Here is a 21,656-nt window from a genome sequence, read left to right as displayed (position 1 = left end):
ATCGTCTTTAAAATACAGGAAGTATAGAGAATACAGGAGCAAGTGAAATGACATTATGAGGAAATAATCATATATATCTAGAACGAGGCTATTATCTATAAAGAGGCATACTATAGGTCTGTTGGCCAGGTCTTTCTAACAAGTGAATGTCAATTAAAAATAAAGAAAGAAGGAAAGAAAGGAAGGACAGAAGGTAGGAAGGAAAGGAGAAAAGGAAAGAAAGAAGGAAAGAAGGAAGGAAAAAGGAAGGAAGGAAGGAAGGGGCAGGGGGAGGGGATGGAGTGGAACAGAAAGGGAAAACTGGGAACATTCAGGATTAAGAGATTTAAGAAACAAAACAAGAAAAAACAATCATGGTGCTTAATTAAGTGCAGATTTTAACAAAAAAAATTTAAATAGTTTAGGACAATTGTGAAATTTTGAATATGAACTCAGTATCAATTAGTATTAGGAAATTATTGTTAATCTGTTGGGGAAATTAGATTATTTGTCCTGTGGAAGTTGATTAGTTCTTGGTGTTTGTTTTTAAACTTAGTTTTCTTTTCCTTGTATTTCCTGTAAACTGTAATTAGATCTAAGCTTGATTAGGTTTGAGTTCAATTTGGAGACTCATGAATACTTCATAGAAAGTGCTGTGTAGTTACCACTGTATCACATCAAGAAATGTATCATGTCTGGTTGTCTCACTTATAGTGGTGCGAAGAGTGATTGGGAGGTTCAGATGGTATCAGAATTCCCTGATTATAAAGTTCAACACCTTTTTTAAAGGTAAATTTCAAACGTTTAGCCCTATCAATAGCAGACATAGTAAAATCTTGAAATCTTGCCCAAGGAGTAGCAATCTTCATATTCATGTTCAATTAACTTCCCTAACAGAACTGTGGTTGAAAGTCCATGTCGACCTTTTATCAAAAAGTATGAGAAAAAAACTTTATAAAGATACTAACCTTAAAATTTTATAGATACTAACTTTAAAATTTGCAAAATACAAATAAAGCTCAAATCACCTCAGAAATTATTACCATGATTGAGAATCAAGTAGATAAATTTGGGCGGTCTTGGCTATGAAGCTATAAGGAAATATCTAAATCAGAAATAGTAGAGAGCTAAGTATTATGAAAAAATAAAATAGACACAGTTGTCTCTAGGAGAAGAGACTAGAGGCAGAGAGTAGTGAGGCAAGGCACTGTGACTTTCCATTATAACCCCATCTGTGCATGTATTACTTCGATAGTACTACAAAACACAAATGTTGAAGAAAAGTAAACGTGCTAAAAACACCCCCAAATAAAAGCCTATTGATTAAATATATACGCCTCCTGTTTTTTTCTGTGCCATCAGAATCCGCTTGGAAAATACATAAAAGGATAAAGGGGCCAAGGTCAATAAAAGCTCATCTGGTGACCGAAAATCGTAAAAAGGACTAACGTATTCGAAAAGTGTCTGAAGTTTGGAGGTAAAAGGTGAGGATTAGGCTTCGCGCATCGAGGTTAGGGATCTACGCCAACCTGCGGACTAAGCCGGGAAGACAACAAAGCCTCGCGGGAGGCGGGGCCCGTGACGTCACAAGACACCGCCCCCTTACGCTACGCACTAGCTCGGCCAGAAGGTTTCTGGCGGCCCCGGCGCCATCTTGCAGGATCCTGTGACCGAGTGGGAGTGGAGTGGAGCGGCCGTTGTTGCCGACTCTTTCCTTCTCCCCACGGTCCAGTGAGCGGGTTGATTAGACAGTTGGCCCTCAAGCCGAGACTTGTCTCTTATTTAATTCTGGGGAGCGCCTGGCCGACATGAGTGATGTAGAGGAGAACAACTTCGAGGGCAGAGTGAGTACAAAGCCGCGGGAGCCGTCTTCGGCGGCGGCCCGATGCTCGGGGTTTCACGGGGACGGGCGCGGTCGGGCAGGGCTGCGGGGAGTCTTGCGGGGGCCCGCGAGGAGTAGCCTCTGGAGCCATCGCGGTTGCTTCCTATCATCCCAAGATGGCTTCTGGGTTCCACTCCTGCCCCAAACACCATGGATAACTCCCTCCCCCTTTTTTTTGGAGACCGACTGATACCTGGACTCCTGGGTTTGATTTCCCTCAGCAGCGCACCTTCCCTTCTCCCCACCCCTGAGGCTCCTTATCTCTGTTCTGAGGTGTGGGTCCCGGTTGCGGTGGGGCGGGAGGAGACGACAGGGAGCTCCCCTCCGGCCGGATAGTGGTAGGTGTTTCCTGCGGTGGCATTTCTTGCGACCCCGAGCATCGTAGAGGGTCTCGGGGTCGAAAGTGCGTGGGGCTGTCGTCCGGGCGGGGAGAACCTGGCGTGGGACTAGCTGGGGCCTGTGTCTCCTTGGCTCTCTATTGCAGTGAGCGGCCGCGTCTCTGTTGGAACCGGCGGCGTTGCGTCTATAAAGGCGAAAGCCTTGAGGTTGAAGGTGGGACGAGCCTAATGAAGTGGTTAGTCAACGACCGCACCGACCCTTAAGCGTTCTTAAGACGAGAGCTGTGAGGGGAAAACTACGCAAGGAGCCCTTTTCCCTTAATGTCCCTTCTACTTTCCTTTCATTTCAAAATGAATGTGGAAATGCCATAACGCCTTATTTTTCTAATTCCTTGATGTTGGGGTTTTTTTTTTTCTTCTTTATATCTCAACTTCTGATGATTTTCTTCCTTTGACCTTTCATCTAAAAACTGACCGCTCCTTTACAGGTTTTTACGGTACAAAACAAAACAAGAATCTTAGTCTTTCATAAATGAACAAATTTCATGGCTTAGTATTTTAAAAACATCTGGTCAATTTATAATAAATCTCGTAACTCAAAATGTTACCTGAAAATTACAGGCCCTCTCCTGTTTCTTTTATCAACCCATCCCCCAGCAAAGAGGGCTTAAAGATTTTCATTATTTTGGGTCGATGAATATAAACATCACAAAGACTGATACCTGGACTCCTGGGTTTGATTTCCCTCAGCAGTGCACCTTCCCTTCCTAAGGTTAAGTGTACTAGAACTTTTACAGTAGAACTCTATAACGTTTGAGTTACATTTCCGAAGTTAACTCATAGTGGAAGTTGGTGGGAGTGAATCAGTGTGAAACCCTGAAAAGAAAACAGAGTCCCCAGGCGGCATGTTCCGGCAATTGTGTTGGTATTCTAGTCACTAGAGGAAACGCATAAAAAACACTTAAGGTGTGTGCTGGATGGAATGCATTTTGGTGTGTATTTTTAGACGCTCATAATATAAACACCTGGAACCCGACAGTTAGAACGTCGGTTTAGGCTTTTGTTCTTTTTGAGGAAAGACATTTAAATAGATTAGAAACAAAAAGACTACCTTTTATGCCTTTAAAATTGGTTTTTGAAAATAAAATCTGGAGCATAGATATAAATTGGTAGTCGGACCTCCTCATTTTTTAGGATGGGGTATTGATTGTCCGAACAAAACTTTTTTAAATCATGGAATAAAAATATTTGGTGGTAGTTTTAAGCTGCTGTTTATTTTGAAATTTTTAGGTAGTTATGGGAAGGAATTTTGCTTCCATCAATCTTTCTTAAAATTAACTTTGGTACAAAAAATTATTTTTTTAATGTTTGGTTTTATTTGGATTCTGGGGAAGTGAGGACTGCTATTTGAGACCCTGTTTCCCTTTTAAGTTCTTATTTTTTAATTAGTTATCAAGTCGAGGAATGGAGCAAGTTCTAGATAATTGTCAACTTATCCACCTTCCTTAGTGTTTGTGGTCATAGAAAATATTTTTCATACATAATACTAAAAGGTATTTCAGAGCGAGTGAAGTCAGTAAATTGAATAATGAATATCCCAAGCTGACTTATGTCTTTTTTTTTTTTTGGTAGGTTGAGGTAATTGTCTTTATTCGTATTTGGTTAAAGAATTAGAAGAATGCCAGCTTTTCTGAGAGAGTACTTAAAAAAAATGTTTCTTAAAGCAATTCACTAGTGCTTTTGGTTTTTAAAGTACAGTGATCTGTTTTCTGCTAACCACAAAGAGTAGTTTAAAGTTTTTATAGAATGCAATTATTGTGTTCTTTGTATCTAAATGTAATAACCATTTAAAGGCTCAGAAAAGGATTTTCAAATGATGTTTTTGAGGTGTTAAAGTGATTGTCATACTAAAGACTTTTAACTGAAATAAATTAGGGAAAACATTGGTAGGTCAGTATTCAGATTTCATTTGCTTTATGTAATCAGCGCATATCAACCCCTTTTACTGAAAAGATGTTTAGAATTAGAGGGTGCCTAGAGACTGCAGAACATTTTAAGGAAACAGGGCTAATTCTAATAGTTCCTACTTTTATATAACTTTAGAATCTACATCCCCTTCTACTCAGATCTTTGACATATTTTCTAATTTACTGCTCACAGTAATTCTTCAAGGGCTGGAGTACCATGCAGCCAAGAACCTGGAATGTACAAGTCCTAGTCATTTGCTCTTTGCATTGTTACCTATGCTGTATGTATTTTAATTTACTTTTTTAAAAAGAGTGCACTGTACTTCAGTGTCTCAGAGCCATCAATAGATTTTGTTAAAAACAGTTACAGGAGCTAAATTTTACCTTTATGGATTACTGTCTCTTTCATTTTAAAGGACTGGAGTAAAAGAATTTTAGGAAAGAAAACGTAATTGAATTTAGTTAGGAGTAACCTTAAGAGTTAACCAACCAGAATTCCCTTCTGCCTGAGGCGAAACTGTTGAGCATCTGCTGCCTTTTCACCAAAAAGGCCAGGTGTTCTTCAGGGTAAGAGAACTGGAAGTCTTAAATTTGAGATGACTGACAGCTCAAATCTGGGTAAAAGTAAGTATATAATCAGGTACTATGATGGAATTAATAGGGAATTCAGAAAATGGAGTTGAGCAGTTTTGTGAGCTATGGGAAAGGGAAAGCTTTACCTAGTACGTAAAACTTACACTGGATTTTATGATTAGGGAAATGAATATATGGGTGTGACAATGAGTAAGTAGCTGAATAGTGAGAGATGATAGATTTGACTAAATATGCAGTCAGATGATGAAGGGTTTTGAGTTCTAGATTTAGGAATTTGGATTTAATCCAGGGTGCAGTAAAAGTCATCTCTGGGTTCTTAATTCTGGGAGTGGCATAATGAAAAGAATTTTAGCAAAGGACAGAGAGACTGGTACAGGAGGATCAGCAGGGCTCAGCTGAAATAGTTAAAGAAGGAAATTATGAAAAATCTGGTCTAACAGGACATGAATGGGATATAAAGAATGAGACATTTTTAAGGGATCCAGGGAATACTGGTGCCTTTTAAATAAGTAGGTTAATTAAAGCAATTTGCTTGAGACATGTATGTCAAGTTAACAAAAATGAAAATGTCTTTTGGAGCTGGGGGTTAAGTTAGCACTTGAACTATGACTTTGTATTCCATCTTCAAAAAGAATGAGTTGTTTGCTCAACACAGGTTCAACTAAAATTAGGATTTTTACTTAAAAAAATTTTAGTGTTCTTTAGAGAAGTTAAGAGGAATGGAAATTAAACTTTCCTTATTTATTTTACTCCCCTAATGTTTTTAACAAAACTTAGAAAAACATTGAGTCCAATTTTTTTTCTTATACAGTGGTCTCGTGTTTTTAATAGGGGTTAATTATTTTTTCTTATGTAGGGGTCCGTCTCATAATTTCACAATTGTCTTTGCTTTGTAGTACAGTTGAAGAGGAAAAATACTAATTCTTGCCCCCTTTTCAGAGCTTGTTCCTACTTATTTTAGGAGACTCCTGGGGTTCCCCTTCTTGATATATAAGATTGGAAGATAAAAGTGAAGAGCAAAACACAATTTGGAATTAAATTTGTATGTGTTGATATTTTGCTGAACAGCAAAAATAGAGGAAGGTATATTCTCTGAAACCTGATTTGTGATAACAGGGGTGATGACAACGCCATTCAAAACCCAGCTTGGTGACTGGCTGGCTCCTTTAAAAGAAAATTCTTAAACTGGGTTTTAAATTTTTCTGTTGTTGAAGTTTTAAAATAAGTGTGAGTATTGGTGAGTTTTGCCCTCTCCCCTCCTAGGGGAAAAAAAAAATGCAAAAAAAAAAAATCAACTTCTTCAGCAATTTAATTTCCCTCTCTCATCACATCAAGTTGTTATATAAGGGTAAGGCTTCCTTATAGTAGGGGGTTGTAATAAACTTGAGACAGTCTTGCTTGTCTTAATTTATCGTCCTAAAGTTAAGTACTCTCATTATCCAATTTTAATGCTTTTTTTTTTTATTCTCCCATCATTTGAGCAAATATTTTGTAAGCTTAAGCAAACATTTTAATGCTCAAATTTTTATATTTGAGATTCTTTCACCGAAGGATGTTAATTTGCTCAATACAGGTAAAAGGTAGAATTTTTAAAAGGAACAATGCAGCTAATTACCCCCAGTGCATAACTGTAATTTTACAGATTAATCATAGATGATGCTTATGATTTTACCATCTCTAAAAGAATAAAATAGTCTTGGGATCTGAAAGAATATCAAGAGATTTAAATATTTAGGAATGAAAGCCACTTGAAAAGTACAAACAAACTTTGTGGACTTAATTTTGTAAATGAACTGAGATTATTTACCTGTGGTATAGTATGTGTAGTATAAGATGTGTTAGTGTAAGTGTGAAATGGCCATCAGTAATCAGCATAATAGTTTCCTAGAACTTGTGTGAAAACCTCTTTGTAATATCAGTTGGTGCTTAGGCATCAAGCAACTAACCCTTGTAAAAGGTATATATTCACATGCTAAGTGAGTTAATACTGATATTTTTTTCATATGTTAGAGGTTTATTAGCAGGACAGAATTGGAAGTGAGAAAAATGGTAATGATCAAATGGGGGGAAAAAATCAGTGAACATCGTAAATGAAAGTTGAGGGCAATGATGAAAGGAAATGTAGTTTCCCCTACTTTAAGTTACTGCCATATATAGTTGTGTTTAGTCCTTATTGCCTCATGATTTTCACCAAAGGTGTGAGTGACTAGGCCTGACCAATCTGAGGCAGAGGAAAAGTTGATTTTTTCCTTTGAACTAAATAAGGCTTAGTACTCAAGATTCATAAATGCTTTATGACATTAGAGAGTGAGAACATGAGAATTCTGTAACAGGCTCTTAGAAGTTTGCTTTTAGTTGCTATTATTGGCTTTTAATATACTGACCGTTTTAATCCTTATAAACTTGTTTTCTATACCTTTGAAATTGTCACTTGTATGCTAGCTTTTTGGACATAACAATTGATCATGACATAAGCTGGCCTGTTTATGAGCCACATTTAAAATTTGTACAAAAGATTCTAATTTTACAGGTAATTTCACAGTTGTGACATGAGTTTAAATTTGATTATAACTGTATAAGTGCCAGTTCTTTGTTAAGCGTTCCCAAAATTATTCCAAACTTGAGAGAATATAGACTCATACAGTGTTAGGATATCCGTGTGCCTTTGTAGGTACAAAGACCACTTTAACTTCACTCAGAATGCATCATACAGGTGTAACCTTAACAAAGGAAAATTATTTAGAAATAGCTAATGTTCGGAGTAGTTGGTATTCTCTTTTTAAGGAATGACTCTAATAGCAGTTATGAGTTGAGAGACTGGGAGTATTTCTTCTATAACCTAAGAGTCTGTAAAAGAAGCAGCCTGTCATATACTCGAGAAAGGATGCAGGAGTACAATAAATATTAAAAGTTATTTGAGTAATTTAAGTACCCTGCCCTTTGGACTTATAATTTACCTAAATGCAGTAGTGTATGTCTATGAAACTAGATCTCCAGTATCATAAACTAGCAGGAAAATATACTTGAGAAAGTTTATTTTAAAACCTTATACTCTATTCAAATAGACTTAAATTTGTGTAAACTTGGCACTATTACTTGGCATAAAATTTAAATTTGTCTTGCCATAATATTAGAATGGATTACAGTATAGCATTTAACATTGGTTGTTTATTTCAGTGGGCTTTAAGTACTAAGCATATATATTGTTGGAATTTTTTTCCACCTATAATACACTAGCTGTATTAAAAGACTGCAGTTATTGCTTGCTGTAGGAATTGTTCATGTTCTGCAACTGTGTGCATATATTTAATAACCATTTTTCCTGATTAGTATATGGTCATTGGCAGTTATTTTCAGTGTGTAACATACAACTGTTTTAACAAAGAAAAGAAAGATGGTTCTTAGAGTGCTTTATTGAATACTCTTAACTTTCTTAATATTTATGGTTACCTAGGCCCCCCCCACCCCCATCCTTCAGATAGCACCAGAGATACCTCAATGATGAAAAATAGTTAAAAGAACAAACACATCATTTAAGCAAGTTGTACTGTGAGAACTTTCTGCCTGGCTTCTGGTTTATAGTACTTAAGGTATAATGGAAGCCTATTTAAGATTTAAATTCATAATATGATTTGGTTACCAGTAAAAGGTAGAAAAGGATAATCTAGCATTTATTCATTAAAGACTTATTTAGCCTGGTTTCTAATGCACAGTTCAGTGAAAATATTTTGTACCAGCTTTTGAGAAATAAGTTGCTCAAAAGTGGTAAATATTAATATGATCTTTTATTTTTGGTATTATAGAAAAAACTGAAGGATTGAAAGTTCATTTTATGCTTTGTAGTTTAAGTTTGCTGACAGTTATTGATTTACCTTTTTAAAGTCTAGTCTCAAAATTGTTTTGGGAAGTTAAAACAGCAGTGACAGCTTTGTAACTAGGAGTTAAAAAGGAATTAAGAGGACTACTACTTAACCTTAAATGATTCCATGAAGAAATTTATGCAGGTTTAGGTTATAAAAATTAAAGGGCAGGCAACAAAGAGATTAGGTATTTAGGACACCTTGAATAATAAAAAGCAAGCCTTTTAAAATATGCTCATGTCTTTTGAAAAGTATTCTGTTACATCTTAATGCTTTGTTAACAGACTAAAAGGAAAATTGCATTTTTTTTCCCAATAAGTTGCTATGCCAGAAATGGGATATAAAATTTAAGATGTTACTGAGTTACCTTGTTTACATTAATTCCTAAGATGTGGTAATTTTCAGTGCTCTTGAATAATTTTCAGTTATTAAGTTTATGATGGAAGACATCATAAACACATATATTTGGACCATAAAATTTTTATTCTGTACTAGGAAGCTTCACATAAATAAACATTTAAGAATAAATTTTGGGTTTTAATATAAGATTTTTATTTCTATCCTAGTAAAACTAAAGATTTTACAGTGTCACAGCACAAAGCTTTCTGATATGTGTGTATAACAAGGGCTGTGGTGATGTTTATAGATTTATTCCATCTACTGCTATTCAACAGTAGCTTAAATGAATGTTGTACCAGAAGGTCTGTTTTATAGAAGAGAAAGCCAAGAGAGAAGAGAAGATAGTCATATCAGCTTGGTTAATGAACCAGCCTGTGAGACTTCAAATACAAGCAAATTAGCCATACTAAATAGTAAATATGCCAGTTTTACAGTTTCGGTGAATGAAAAGGCCTAAATTGCTGTGCCTACTCCAGGCATCTGTTCAGGAATTTAGAGAGCGCGAGTTGTGGTGAAGGACTTTATTGTGTGTAGCTAAATGAGAAATGTTAATATTAAACAGGAGGTAGCTATATATTTGTTTTATTTTCATCTGAAAAAATAAATAAGCATTACGTAAAATTCTTAATAAATATGTCTTTTGACATTAAACTTGAAGTAAAGGAAAAGTTTTAAGGAAATTGCATGGTAGTCTTATGGAGTAAATGAAAATAGTGTGAAATTGGAATAATTATTTACACTAATACTCAAGGGGCTTAAGTGGACAGGGAAACCAAACTGTCCATCCTACTTTAGTCATAAGTGCCTCATATATCTGTCAAATTAAAAAGGGGGGGACTTTTAATCATTTTTAAAGCATTCGACTGGAAAGTTTTGATTCATATTCAACTTTTTCAGAAGCCAGTTTTCTGGTATAGGATATAGACACTGAAGGGAGTACAAATATGCATAACTGCATAAAATATGTAAAAACTATGAACAAAAAGGTGGGATCAAAAAATAAAGACCATGTTATAATTTTGTAATACCTCCTTGTACATATGATACTTAATGGATAATACAGAGTTTTGAAATGACACAGTTGCAAAAGTATATATACTAGAACTTCACAAGCCAAGGGGGAAATTTTAAGAATTTCATTCTTTTCCCCTTACTTTTCTCAGTATGCTTGTTTTACTTAAGAACATACCTTTCTGGTTAAGTTAGAGTAAGCAAAGATAGTGGTTAAAGTTGGGATGTTAATAATTTTACTCTTTTTTCTGCTTTGAATCTCAGCATTTGTCCTATAATGTTTGAATTTAGATGGGTATGTACAAATATTTCAGTGTAGGATGCTTTGCTTTAACTATATTTTGATATCTTAGCATGGCTTAGTGGAAGCTTATTTTAAGATTACTAAGAATCTTCAGGTTATAAATTAGTGAAAATGTAAAGCACAGGTGGGTGGATTACAGTTACTGTTAGATTTATGTTTGAATTAAGTATTTATATTAAAATTGTTCCCATTTTAGGAACTAGGATGAAACATGAAAGGGGAGGAGGGTGAAGAGTATGGTAAAAACATTTAGAGAAATTCAGTATATTCTCTTTAATTTTTAGAAACTAGACTTTTGAACAATTTTAAAGATTATAAAATTGTTTTTTTTAATAAACTAGTTATTTGCACTTTACCTGCTGGCTTTTCCATTTGGTAGATAACATTCTGAACTCCAGCAGAGTTTTATAATCCCCACGTGCTTAAATATACTAAATGTTCTTTTTCCATTAAGGTTAATGTTCGTGAAGAAATTGAAGAGTTTTTTCCAAGAATGTGGAAGATAAATCAAGATAAAAGAAGGCTAATGAAAAGTATTAAAGATCAGAAAATTAAAATTGAATGGGGGAAAAAATTGAACAGAAGATTGGTCAGATAGAAGCACTTGAATATTTTTTTAAGGCTATTTTGAATTGTTTGAATTGGGGAAGAATACACGAAGTATGAAAAATGAAAAACTCAATGAAGAATGAAGAGAAGTAGAAAGCAAGAGTGAAGTAGAATTAAAAGAATCTGGAAGAATGAATGGGTCCTAGGTTAAGTAAATGTATGGTTTATGTTCCAGTGTCTGTATGATCAAGTTGTAGATGAATTTGCATGATTACTTAGTTAATAGAGAATTGGTGCTCTGGTTCAAGTAGGGAATTATTGAGGACAGTTAGCAGTATTAACAATGGGTTATTAATGAGCTGAAATTTTTTCTGGAGGGTGTTGCCTAACCATTTGTTTTTCAGGAGCAATCAATATAAATAATTACGGTACTTTAAATGTTAGGTGTTAGGCATCTACGTGACCAGTGCCATTTGTAATACTGTCTTCTTTGTTAGGAGTCTCGCTCTCAGTCAAAATCTCCAACGGGAACTCCTGCTCGTGTAAAATCGGAGAGCAGGTCAGGATCTCGTAGTCCATCAAGGGTTTCCAAACATTCTGAATCCCATTCTCGATCAAGATCAAAATCCAGGTATGTGTTGAAAATAATACTTAAAATGCTTTCCTTGGATTTTTCAGGGCAAAGTGGTTTTTGCTAAATCCCTCGTTTCTCCTGCATTCTGTATAGAAATTTCACCAAAGACTCTAAACTCAAAATTGTGGAGTTTAGAAATAAATAATACATTCTAGACAAAGACTTACATAAGGTAGAATCATCTCTAAGCCCAATTAATATGTCAGATACTAGCTATTAAAAGACTGTGTCAGTTGATTTAAATGTACTTAGCATTTGAGAATTATTGCTTGATCTTATTTCAACAATATTTGCTCAACATAAAGTTAATTTTCTCGACTGGAAACTTGGCATGTAATTTAAAGCAGAGAAAGTTGATTTGTATATGTTGTACTTGGTTATCAGAATGATTTGAGAAGCTTTTTCAAGATTCACATTCCTACATCCTTTAGTTTGGTAGATTCTGACTTTAGTAGGTCCAGGGTAGAATGCTAGTTGGATGTAATTTAGGGTGGGGGGTATCCCTGAGTAATTCAGAGCCCCTGCCACTACCACCTACTGACAACCACAAAAACTTGCTAGCGAACCACTACAAGGTTCACTGTATCAAATGTCCCTGGTGTACTGGAGTGGGAAAAGGGTTGAAAACAGCCTGGGGCAGTTAGTTTAATAAACTATTATAATTTCTTGATTAGAGACATAGTTTATGTTTTTGGCTAGAGTCTTACTGCAGAGGAGCGTGAAACAGAAGAATCCGTTAAAAGACTACTTTTCTTGAGGTCCACAGCTATGTCTTTTTCTAGATTGTAACCAGGATCCAGCCTAGTGCTTGATTTGCTAACCACCCTGTTTAATTAAATCTGTATGTGAAGAATAGCACTGCATAGAATTTGAGTATAGAAACAGAAATGAACGTATTTTCATTTAAGGACCTTTGCATTTACTAACTTCAACCTAGGCTTCTCTTCCTTCAGATATTCTCTTATTACTTGATTCACTTCTCTGCCCATGTTTAACCCCAAAACATTAAATAGCATGGACTCTGTTTATTCCTTTAATTTGTTTCATAATACTTGTCACTATTTGGATAGTGAAAAGGTGGGTACTCACTCCTGAAAGGTTTCAAATTAATGTCTCAGTTTTCATTATTATTTAAAAGTAACCATTGGTATTTTAAATGACATTTTCTTATTTATTTATTTTTTTTTAATCGAGGATGTAAATTAGTGCTAAAGAAAATGGGAAATATCCTGTTTGGGATTCTTGCACGAACACAAATTTTCTTTAAACCTACCCTATCCCACTCCCCACACCCAAATGATTAATTTCTTTTAGATAGTAAGCCACTCATTTTATTATTTTCGTTCCCACTCGGAAGCCTTTAATTGTTTGCCCCTTTCAATAAATCTCTACCCTCAGCTTGATAGTCAGGCTTTTACACAATGTTGTCTCAGTCCTTATCTAATTTTTACTCTCATTACTTCCTTTGTAAGTATTCTAATTCCTTGTACTGTTTTGCAATTCTCTGATTACATCTCTATCTTTTCGGGGAACCTTTGCTCTTGCTATTCCTAGGACACTGTTCCCCTTTCTACCTAGTGAAGTCTGTTAAGTCTCTCAGCTTTATTGTTAGCCTTCTTTGTTTTGAACAGTCTTCCCTTGTTTTATTCCCTATACTCATGTGCTTTCTTTAAACTTTCTGGCCCTTAGCGTTTATAACATTTATTGAATGCCTTATAGAAGTTATTTTGTATGACTGTCATCACTGCTGTCTGGGTGTTTAGTTAAGGATGGGTCATGTGAATAGTAAATAAGAAATTGTTGCATTAATGGGCAAAGAAAGATTATTGTCTGAGAGCAAGTAGAAATAATCAGATAGGAGATGAACTAGGACTTAGTGGAGAGATGGGTGAAATGCTATAGAAAGCTTGAAGAAATGAAAACCATTAGGTTAGATGGGCATTTTGGTTAATGAACTAATTTAGTTGCTAGATTGCAGCAAGCTAAAGAAAGATTGGAAAGGAAATGATATTTAACAGTGAAGGGAATATAGAACTATATTGAGAAAGTGATAAGTGGTTTAATCAAAGGGTTTTATTGTGGTAGTGATAGTTGGTGGTTTCTTTTGTCGGTTTTGTGATAAAATACACATAAGATTTACAATCTTAACCATTACAGTTCATTGGTATTACGTACATTCACATGTTGTGCAATCATCACCATCTATCTTAACTCTTTTCATATCTTGTAAAACCGAAAGTCTACCAATTAAATAATGACTCCCCATGTTCCCCTTCTCTCAACCCCTGGCAACCATCATTTTACTTTCTGTCTTAATGATTTTGATTACTAAATACCTCATGTAAGTGGAATCTTACAGTATTTGTTTTCTTGTGACTATTTTCACCTAGCATAATGTCCTCAAGTTTCATCCATGTTGAATATTGCAGAATTTCCTTCCTAGTGGTAGTTTTTTTCTTTTTAAAGAAAGTAGAGCTTTAACATGCTTGTAAGGTAGAGTGAAAAGAATGTAGAAGGGACAGACTGAGAATAAAAGGCATATTGTAGTGATTAAGAGGACAAAAGGAAGAATATTCCTCTTTTCTTTTTTCTCAGAAAAGAGAAAGGAGCTGAGAATAAACATATGTGTAGGTCCTTGGCATTAGCCATTTATTTTCAGTATTTTTACCTAAATTTATTTCTCTCAAAGGTCGAGGTCAAGGAGGCATTCTCATAGACGTTACACTCGATCCAGATCCCATTCTCACTCTCACAGGAGACGATCTCGAAGTAGGTCATATACACCAGAATACCGCCGTCGAAGGAGCCGAAGTCATTCTCCAATGTCTAACCGGAGAAGACATACAGGCAGCAGGGTAAGTGGTTTTTAAAAGTTAATGAAAACTTAGTAGCTAATAGATGGTCACAAGGATGGGGAGTAGCCCAGCATAGGGACTGCAGATAGCAGTAAGGTAATGACTATGTAGAGCCAGAGGGAATATAGAGTAATTAGGGGGGAATCGTTGCATAAACTATATATAAACATCTTCCCAATGTACTGTATAACTGAAACTAATAAAAAAAATCGAAGGCTAAAAAACTGAAAAAAAGTTAATAAAAAGTCTTTCATGTGTGTTTAGTCATAGCATAATATCTTGCTTTTATGAGAGCTAGACTATTGTTTAAAAGTGGTATACCAGAAATATCCTTGAGTGTATAAATATTGAAGTACATTTTCTTTTCATGATTTTAGAGTAGTTAGATGAAATTCGGGAAGAAAGGCTATGTTCCAAGAATTAAAATGGAAAGCATAAACCAAATTGAGATATTGAGATAAAAAGTTTTATGGTAGGTGGGGAGTGGGCAGCAAGGAAATACCAAAAACTAGTAATAACTAGCACTTGTGGTGTTTAGCACTGTGCAGAGTTCTTTAATATATTTAATACATCTCTGTGAGGCAAGTTACTGTGTTATAGATAAGGAAATGGGGTCTTGGATATGTGACATTGAGGTTTGTTTTTTGGCTAACCAACAAAGCCCAGATTTCAGCCCGACTCTTGACGTTCTTGTACTTAACTGCTGTGCTGTGCTTCTCTCATGTGATACTGTGTCATTTAACTGTGGTGGAGTCTGCTAAAGAATGAAAATGGGGAGGGAGGAAAGTCAAATCAGCAATCACAGATGAGGTCAGATTAAGTACAAATCTGTAAGGGATGTATAGCATTTTAATAAACTGGCAATATGGCATTAAACTTAAGGATGAATTCTTAGGATACGTTGTGAAAATTGCTGGACTAGAGAATAGAGTTGTTTTTATTCAGGTTGTATATTTCAGGAAAGGCCTAAGTGTGTTGTGAACTGTAGGACGTGGCTCATCTGGTTTTTTTCCTCTTCGGTTATTTCCAAGTCACTTGAAACAATATAATCTTTGTATTGGATGACGTGTTCTATGAAAAGTATTTGTTTTAATTTTTACTTTAATTTGGAGCTTAAAATTAAATGATGTCTTTATGCAACAGGCGAATCCAGATCCCAACACTTGTCTTGGAGTGTTCGGCCTCAGTTTGTACACAACAGAGAGAGATCTTCGTGAAGTGTTTTCTCGATATGGACCACTGAGTGGTGTCAATGTGGTTTATGATCAGCGAACTGGACGATCAAGAGGATTTGCTTTTGTTTATTTTGAGAGAATAGATGACTCAAAGGAGGTAATTTTGTTTTTATAATTATGTGTCAATTTGAAAATGTTCTGGTATGCATGATTATAGTATTGAGTTACTGTTAAAAGTTGATTAAGACTTCAATTCCATAAATATTATGTCCTCTTTCGTTACTGACCTGATTCAAACTCTGCCTTTCAGTTTTACAGTTAGAATGGTCAGTTTTACTTTCCAGCTAATACTTCCTGCTATATGCATACCCTGCTTGAAATCTGGCCTTATAAAGTGAGATGTATGTGTTTGAGTTAATAGAAAAAGTGAACTATGTGCTCTCTTTTGAATAAGCCTTGTTCATGTTCCAAGCAGATGATTAAATTGACTTTTCAGAATTGTGACGTTTAGATTTATTCTGTTTAATTTTGTGCCTAATTAGTTCCCCATGTATAGATAGAGAGCTTCGTTTTCCTATTCTCAGTACTCAGCTATTATTCTGTTCTATAATTGAAAAATAATACATGAGAAAAATTGGCACTTTTTGATTTTTGTTTAGTGCCATCCTTAATTTGCCTAACAGAATGATCTTAATCAATGTCAATGATTTGAAATAGTGCTGCTCTGATGTTTTAGACATTGGATTGTAAAGGAAGCAGTAGGATTGCTTTCTCTTTAAGTTTATAGAAATTGAGTTAGAAAACTCCATTTTAAGGAAATTGAAGCTCATTGTTAAGGTTTTGTCAAACCTTAATAAATGGCAAGTACTGACATTTTGTGCCATTTTACATGTGACAATAGTTGGGTATAGGTCATTATTGCTTTATGCATCAACAGTGCTTGATTGCAACACAGGCAATCATAGAGAATGTTATGTTATCTTTAGAAAGTAATAGAGGCTATTGGCATCTAGTGAATATAGGCCAAAGATGATACTAAACATCTTACAATGCACAGATAGCCACCCACAACATAAAATTAGCAGTCTCAAAATGTCTGTAGTGCTGAGGTTGAAATGCTTTGGGTTATAAGTCATTTATGTAATAGACATTCTAATAGGCACTCTAATGTTTTGTCAGTATTACGTTTTTGTTTTGTTTTTTACTGTTATATATGGTAGTCTACTTTTATCCATGGGGGATATATTCCAAGACCCCCAGTTGGTGCCCAGAAGCACTTTCTACAGGTCTTTAGCATATCTGAATTGCCAGCATCACTATTGTGCTTCAGGATTGTTATTAAGTAAAATAAGGGTTACTTGAACATAAGCGCTGTGATATTGCTATAGTTGATGTGATGACCAAGATGGCTAGTAAGTGACTAATGGATGCGGGGTAGCTCATACAGCGTAGATACACTGGACAGAAGGATGATTCACATCCTGGGAGGGACGGCACACAATTTAAAACTTAGGAATTATTTCTAGAATTTTCCATGTAATATTTTTGTCCCATGGTTGACTGTGGGTAACTAAAACTGCAGTTAAGGGAGACTACTGTATTTGTGCTTTGTTTATTCCTGTTCTCAAGAGATCAAGTTTGAATTTAGAAATAACTGGGGATGTCCGAAAAACTTCTTGTAAATTTGTTACACTCGTTGAGTTATTGTTGCATTTATTGATACTAGTGTCAAAAGGCAAAGATGGGAATGCGAATGGAAGAGGTATAGAGATAGGAGCACTTATTGACTGGTATAGAGGTTCCTTTATATTTAGAGTTCACTAGGTGGCAGTGTGTTGCCTAAAGAATGGCTTGACTAGTTTAGATTTGTCACCTGAATTATTATTATGCAGGCTTCCCTGAGTTTAGTTCCCCTTCTCTATGGCTGTAGCTGCCCAAGTCTTTCAGCACAGGCCTGCTTAAGTGTCCATGTTTACCTTAGAAAACTCAATACTATTGTCATGCACATAGCAGGGATTAATATGTAAAATCCTATCCCTTGTTGTTTGAAAAATAAGTTTGTTTAGAGAATTTTAATTTTTGAAATTTCAAGCAGAAAATGTGTTATATTTGTCACATTTTTGGTAGCTGCTTCTTGATGAATTATGCTTGACTTATGCTTATTCTCTTTTAAAGGCTATGGAAAGGGCAAATGGAATGGAGCTGGATGGTAGAAGAATTCGTGTGGATTATTCTATCACCAAGAGAGCACACACACCTACACCAGGCATCTACATGGGCAGACCAACTCAGTAAGATTTCATGTTTCCTAAGCTAAACTATTATAGCCAGAAATCTACCAGAAATGTCTACAAAATTTTTATTAGTCCAAAGATAAAATGATTTTTTCCCTATAATTAAAATTGAAAGTTATTTAGTTTGTATGTATTCTTGGAAACACACACATTTGACCTTTGAACAACTTGGGAGTTAGGGACACTGACTTCCACATAGTCAAAACCATGTATAACTTTTGACTCCCCAAAAACTAGTTGTCCCTCAATATGTGCCAGGGTTTGGTTCTGGGACCCCGATGGATACCAGAATCCACAGATACTCAGGTGCCCTGTGTAAAATAGCATAGGTCAGTGCATACAGTTAGCCCTCTGCATCCTCAGACTCCCAACCCAGAGATCAAAAACAGTACAGGTATTGAAAAAAAACTGTATACATGGACCTCACAGTTCAAACCCATGTTGCACAAGGACCAATTGCATATATATATTTATTTATCCTCTTATATATATGTACATATAAAATATGTATGCAGGGGGATAAAGTAAGACTATTAAAGTGCATTTCTGGCCTTTTCCTTGGTACTATACAAATAGGAAAATTATTAGATAATAGAAAAATATTGTGTGCTTTTAGGAAAGTGTTTCTATTATGTGGCTTTATAAGCCTCTTTGTATATAGAAGGGTATTACTGTTTTTTAAAAAAAAACCAGCTTTCATGTTGTGTAGAAGAACATAAATGGGGGCTATTATAGTGTTTTTGTTTGTTTTTTTTTCATCAAAGACAGTATTTATTTCTTAAAAGTGAAAGAAGGAATATAGGGTTTCATCTAAAACCTTACTAGGGACAATGTAGGATCTGTCAAACTAAAGTGAAGGAAGTGTTCCTATGATTAGGAGTTGAGAACACAGCAAGAGAGGGGCTTAGAGTTTGAAATCACTGCTAGAGATTTAAGCACTAGACCTTGAAATTGTTTTAGTGCTGGACCTCAGTGTAAGGTAGTTAATTCTCTTTGCTGTTTAGGGTTGGTTACTTTATAGTTCTTGATGTTTTTAAGTTGCTTTGAATTAGTCATAAAGACACACATCTGGGCATTTTGGTATTGTTTCCCAGCACACTTCTTTTCACCTTGCTGAAAGGGTCCTGTTGATTTGGGTAATGCATTAATAGAAGAGCAATTTATAGTCCTCATTATTTATGTAATGAATAGAAAGCCAAAGCCAAACACCATGGGCATCAACCAGCTAAGGCATGGAGGTGTAATTGGCATGTAAGGGTTATCCTTTCTCCTTTGTCTTCCCTCCTTCATTTTATTTTATTTCACTTAAGTACCACTGTATTAAATGATACTGGAAATGATCATTCATGTTGATGTAAAATTTTAACATTTTTCTGTAGTAGTGGCGGTGGAGGAGGAGGTGGTGGAGGTGGTGGTGGAGGTGGAGGTGGCGGCAGACGTCGTGATTCTTACTATGATAGAGGATATGAGCGTGGTTATGACAGATATGAAGACTATGATTACCGGTACAGGTAAGTTTTAACTTGTGGTTTCTGTTCTAAAGTAGATAATAGTAGTAGTATTTGGTACTTTTAAATTATGTTTGATATGTATTAATAAAAACGTTAAAAGATTTTATATGATGCTTTCCTGAGGAAATGGGAAAACATTTTCTCAAAACTGAGAACGAGTTTAATTAACTGTATTTGCCAATATTTTGTTTTGTCACATACTTACTGTTGTTACAGAAAGAACTTAATAGTTATCATCTTGAGTCTTATTTTGAATGACAGAAAAATTTTTTTTTCGCTTGCCTCAGTGGATTATGTGTATATTAAATAATCTCTTATTTCCTACAGAAGAAGATCACCTTCTCCTTACTATAGTCGATATAGATCACGATCAAGGTCTCGTTCCTACAGCCCAAGTACGTACTCTTGTGCATTAAGAACCTCATTTCTAATTAATAGTTGATTTTAGAAAATTAGGGTATATGATGACTGTTAATGTTTGGAAAAATAACAGACAAGTCAAACTAATTGTCATTTTGACTTTTTTTTTCTCTCTCTTTCAGGACGCTATTGATAGAATGGTTGCAGTTGAGGACATCTTTTCTTTTTCTCTCTTTCTCTTACGTTGTTTAATTCTGGATTTCCCTAAGCTTCTCATCCTTCCTACATCTTAAAAAATAATTAAAAAAAAAATCTTTGGTTTATTTAGCATCTACACTTTGTCACTTGTATTGCTGTTTTCCATCCCTTTTATTATACTCTTAAAGATATAATTGTCATTTTGAGTAGTTAAACATCTTGAACATCTTGAGTAAAAAAGAACCCCCAGTGTTATGCTTTTTTTTTGTTTGTTTTATTTTTTGTTTGTTTTATTTTGCTTTTACAGAAAATTAACTCGGCTAATCAAATGAGGGGAAAAAATAATCTTTTTAAAGCTTCTTTTGTGTTAGATATTGTATTAGATATTGTATTAGAAATCTGCATTTACGACGAACTCCTTTTTTAACTTTCTTTTGGGGAAAATAGTAACACTTGAAGTAGTTCAGTCGTCAAATTTGCCTGGGGTGGCATGGAGCAGTCAAATAGTTGAGTGTAGAAAGTTTGAAGCTATGAAAGAAAACACTTGGTCATTTCTTTTGAAGAACCGCATTTTTGAACCCTAAAAATTACGTCATTTTTTAAAGATAGAAAGCTTGTGGACTCCTATAAAACATGTTGTATTTAAAATACATCTGTTAAAACTTAAAGTGTGGTTTTTGTATTGAATTTATTGAAGTTTTGAGTATTAATCAGTGAAGGACAACCTTTATTATTTATTACTTAGAGCAATTGTATACTTTGCTGTTAGAAATTTTGGTATTGAGACAATGGTTAAGCAGCAGGCTATTGTATACTATAGAGTTCTTAGAGGATACGTGTGGGGAAAAGTAGTCTCCTTTCAAATAAAAGTTAATTTCTTTGAAAATGGGACTCTCTTTATTGTGTTACAATGGGAAAATATAACTGGATTGATTTGGTAACCAGTCCTTTTTTCTAACATTTTTGCTTCCACCTAAATGTATAATCTTATCTCTTAATCAGTCTTCTAAAACCTTTGTTTTACTCTCCCCTTTTTTCTTGGCCAACTTATAAATATTGAGAGTATTCAGTATCACGCACCATGCTAAAGGAAAGATAAATGATATGGTTCACGTCTTCAAGAAGCCCACATTCTAGTAGGATAACACTAAACGACTGTAACGTAACGTAAGGGGACAGTGTTTTAGCAAAGAGATGGATGATGTTTCAGGTGACCTTTATGAAAAAATATAGGACCATGAGCTTTGTTTTCTCTCTCAAAGCAGTGAAAATAAAATTAGATTATTATGATCTGTGTAATAGACTGATGGGATCTATGGGATTGAAGTGCCTCAGACATCTTTATTGAAAAGCTGACTTCAAAATGTCTGTGTGTGTGTGTGCTTTTTTCCCCCATTAAAGGATATCTAAGCAGTCTCCTGTTGGTCCCTAGAGGGATTTTGTTCTTTAAGGCAGGTTATTAAAAGACAAATTCATTGCCCTAAAGAGGACATTAATCTGTGGACTGTGGGAATACTTTAAAGATCAAAGCAATGTATCAACAAAAAGTAACTTTAGCCACAGTCTGGAAGAGAATAGCCATAATGAAGCGACAGTAAATATAATCGAACATATAGATGTGTTTACATACGTGTTAATGGGAAAAAAGTAGGGAAGGAGAATGGAGTAAGGAAGGATACAAGTCTAAATATGGCAGTCTTTGAAGGCTTCCCTGGGGTGAGATTTGAGTAAAATCTGAAGGGAAGG

The 21,656-nt window shown here is 35.1% G+C and overlaps 1 protein-coding gene across 5 annotated transcripts; it reads left to right on the top strand.

Moving 5' to 3' along the window:
- The first annotated feature begins 1,598 nt into the window (after nucleotides 1-1,598).
- Nucleotides 1,599-20,851, top strand: TRA2A (transformer 2 alpha homolog). Of its 5 annotated transcripts, none has more exons than XM_039862551.1 (9): nucleotides 1,602-1,823; nucleotides 10,789-10,867; nucleotides 11,381-11,514; nucleotides 14,207-14,372; nucleotides 15,516-15,704; nucleotides 17,723-17,838; nucleotides 19,221-19,352; nucleotides 19,680-19,747; nucleotides 19,895-20,851. In XM_039862551.1, exons 4-9 carry the CDS (start codon nucleotides 14,340-14,342, stop codon nucleotides 19,903-19,905), a joined length of 549 nt encoding a protein of 182 aa, XP_039718485.1. In that variant the 5' UTR covers nucleotides 1,602-1,823; nucleotides 10,789-10,867; nucleotides 11,381-11,514; nucleotides 14,207-14,339; the 3' UTR covers nucleotides 19,906-20,851. The 5 variants fall into 5 exon arrangements, with proteins under 5 accessions (XP_039718480.1, XP_039718485.1, XP_039718484.1 ...); XM_039862550.1 differs by having other exon boundaries at nucleotides 10,789-11,089; XM_039862549.1 differs by having other exon boundaries at nucleotides 10,789-11,100.
- Nucleotides 20,852-21,656: the final 805 nt, after the last annotated feature.

This window comes from Pteropus medius, unplaced genomic scaffold (assembly GCF_902729225.1).
Source record: "Pteropus medius unplaced genomic scaffold, Ma_sr-lr_union100, whole genome shotgun sequence".
In the NCBI taxonomy this organism is placed as follows: domain Eukaryota; kingdom Metazoa; phylum Chordata; class Mammalia; order Chiroptera; family Pteropodidae; genus Pteropus; species Pteropus medius.
The sequence above is the reverse complement of the archived record's forward strand: the minus strand, read 5'-3'. Positions and strand labels throughout refer to the sequence as shown.

Excerpts from the sequence above, each read along its gene's own strand:
- TRA2A (XM_039862546.1), top strand. The coding sequence starts at position 1,788 with ATGAGTGATGTAGAGGAGAACAACTTCGAGGGCAGA. Across the intron at positions 11,515-14,206 it reads CGATCAAGATCAAAATCCAG|GTCGAGGTCAAGGAGGCATT; the intron begins GTATGTGTTGAA and ends TTTCTCTCAAAG. Across the intron at positions 14,373-15,515 it reads GAAGACATACAGGCAGCAGG|GCGAATCCAGATCCCAACAC; the intron begins GTAAGTGGTTTT and ends TTTATGCAACAG.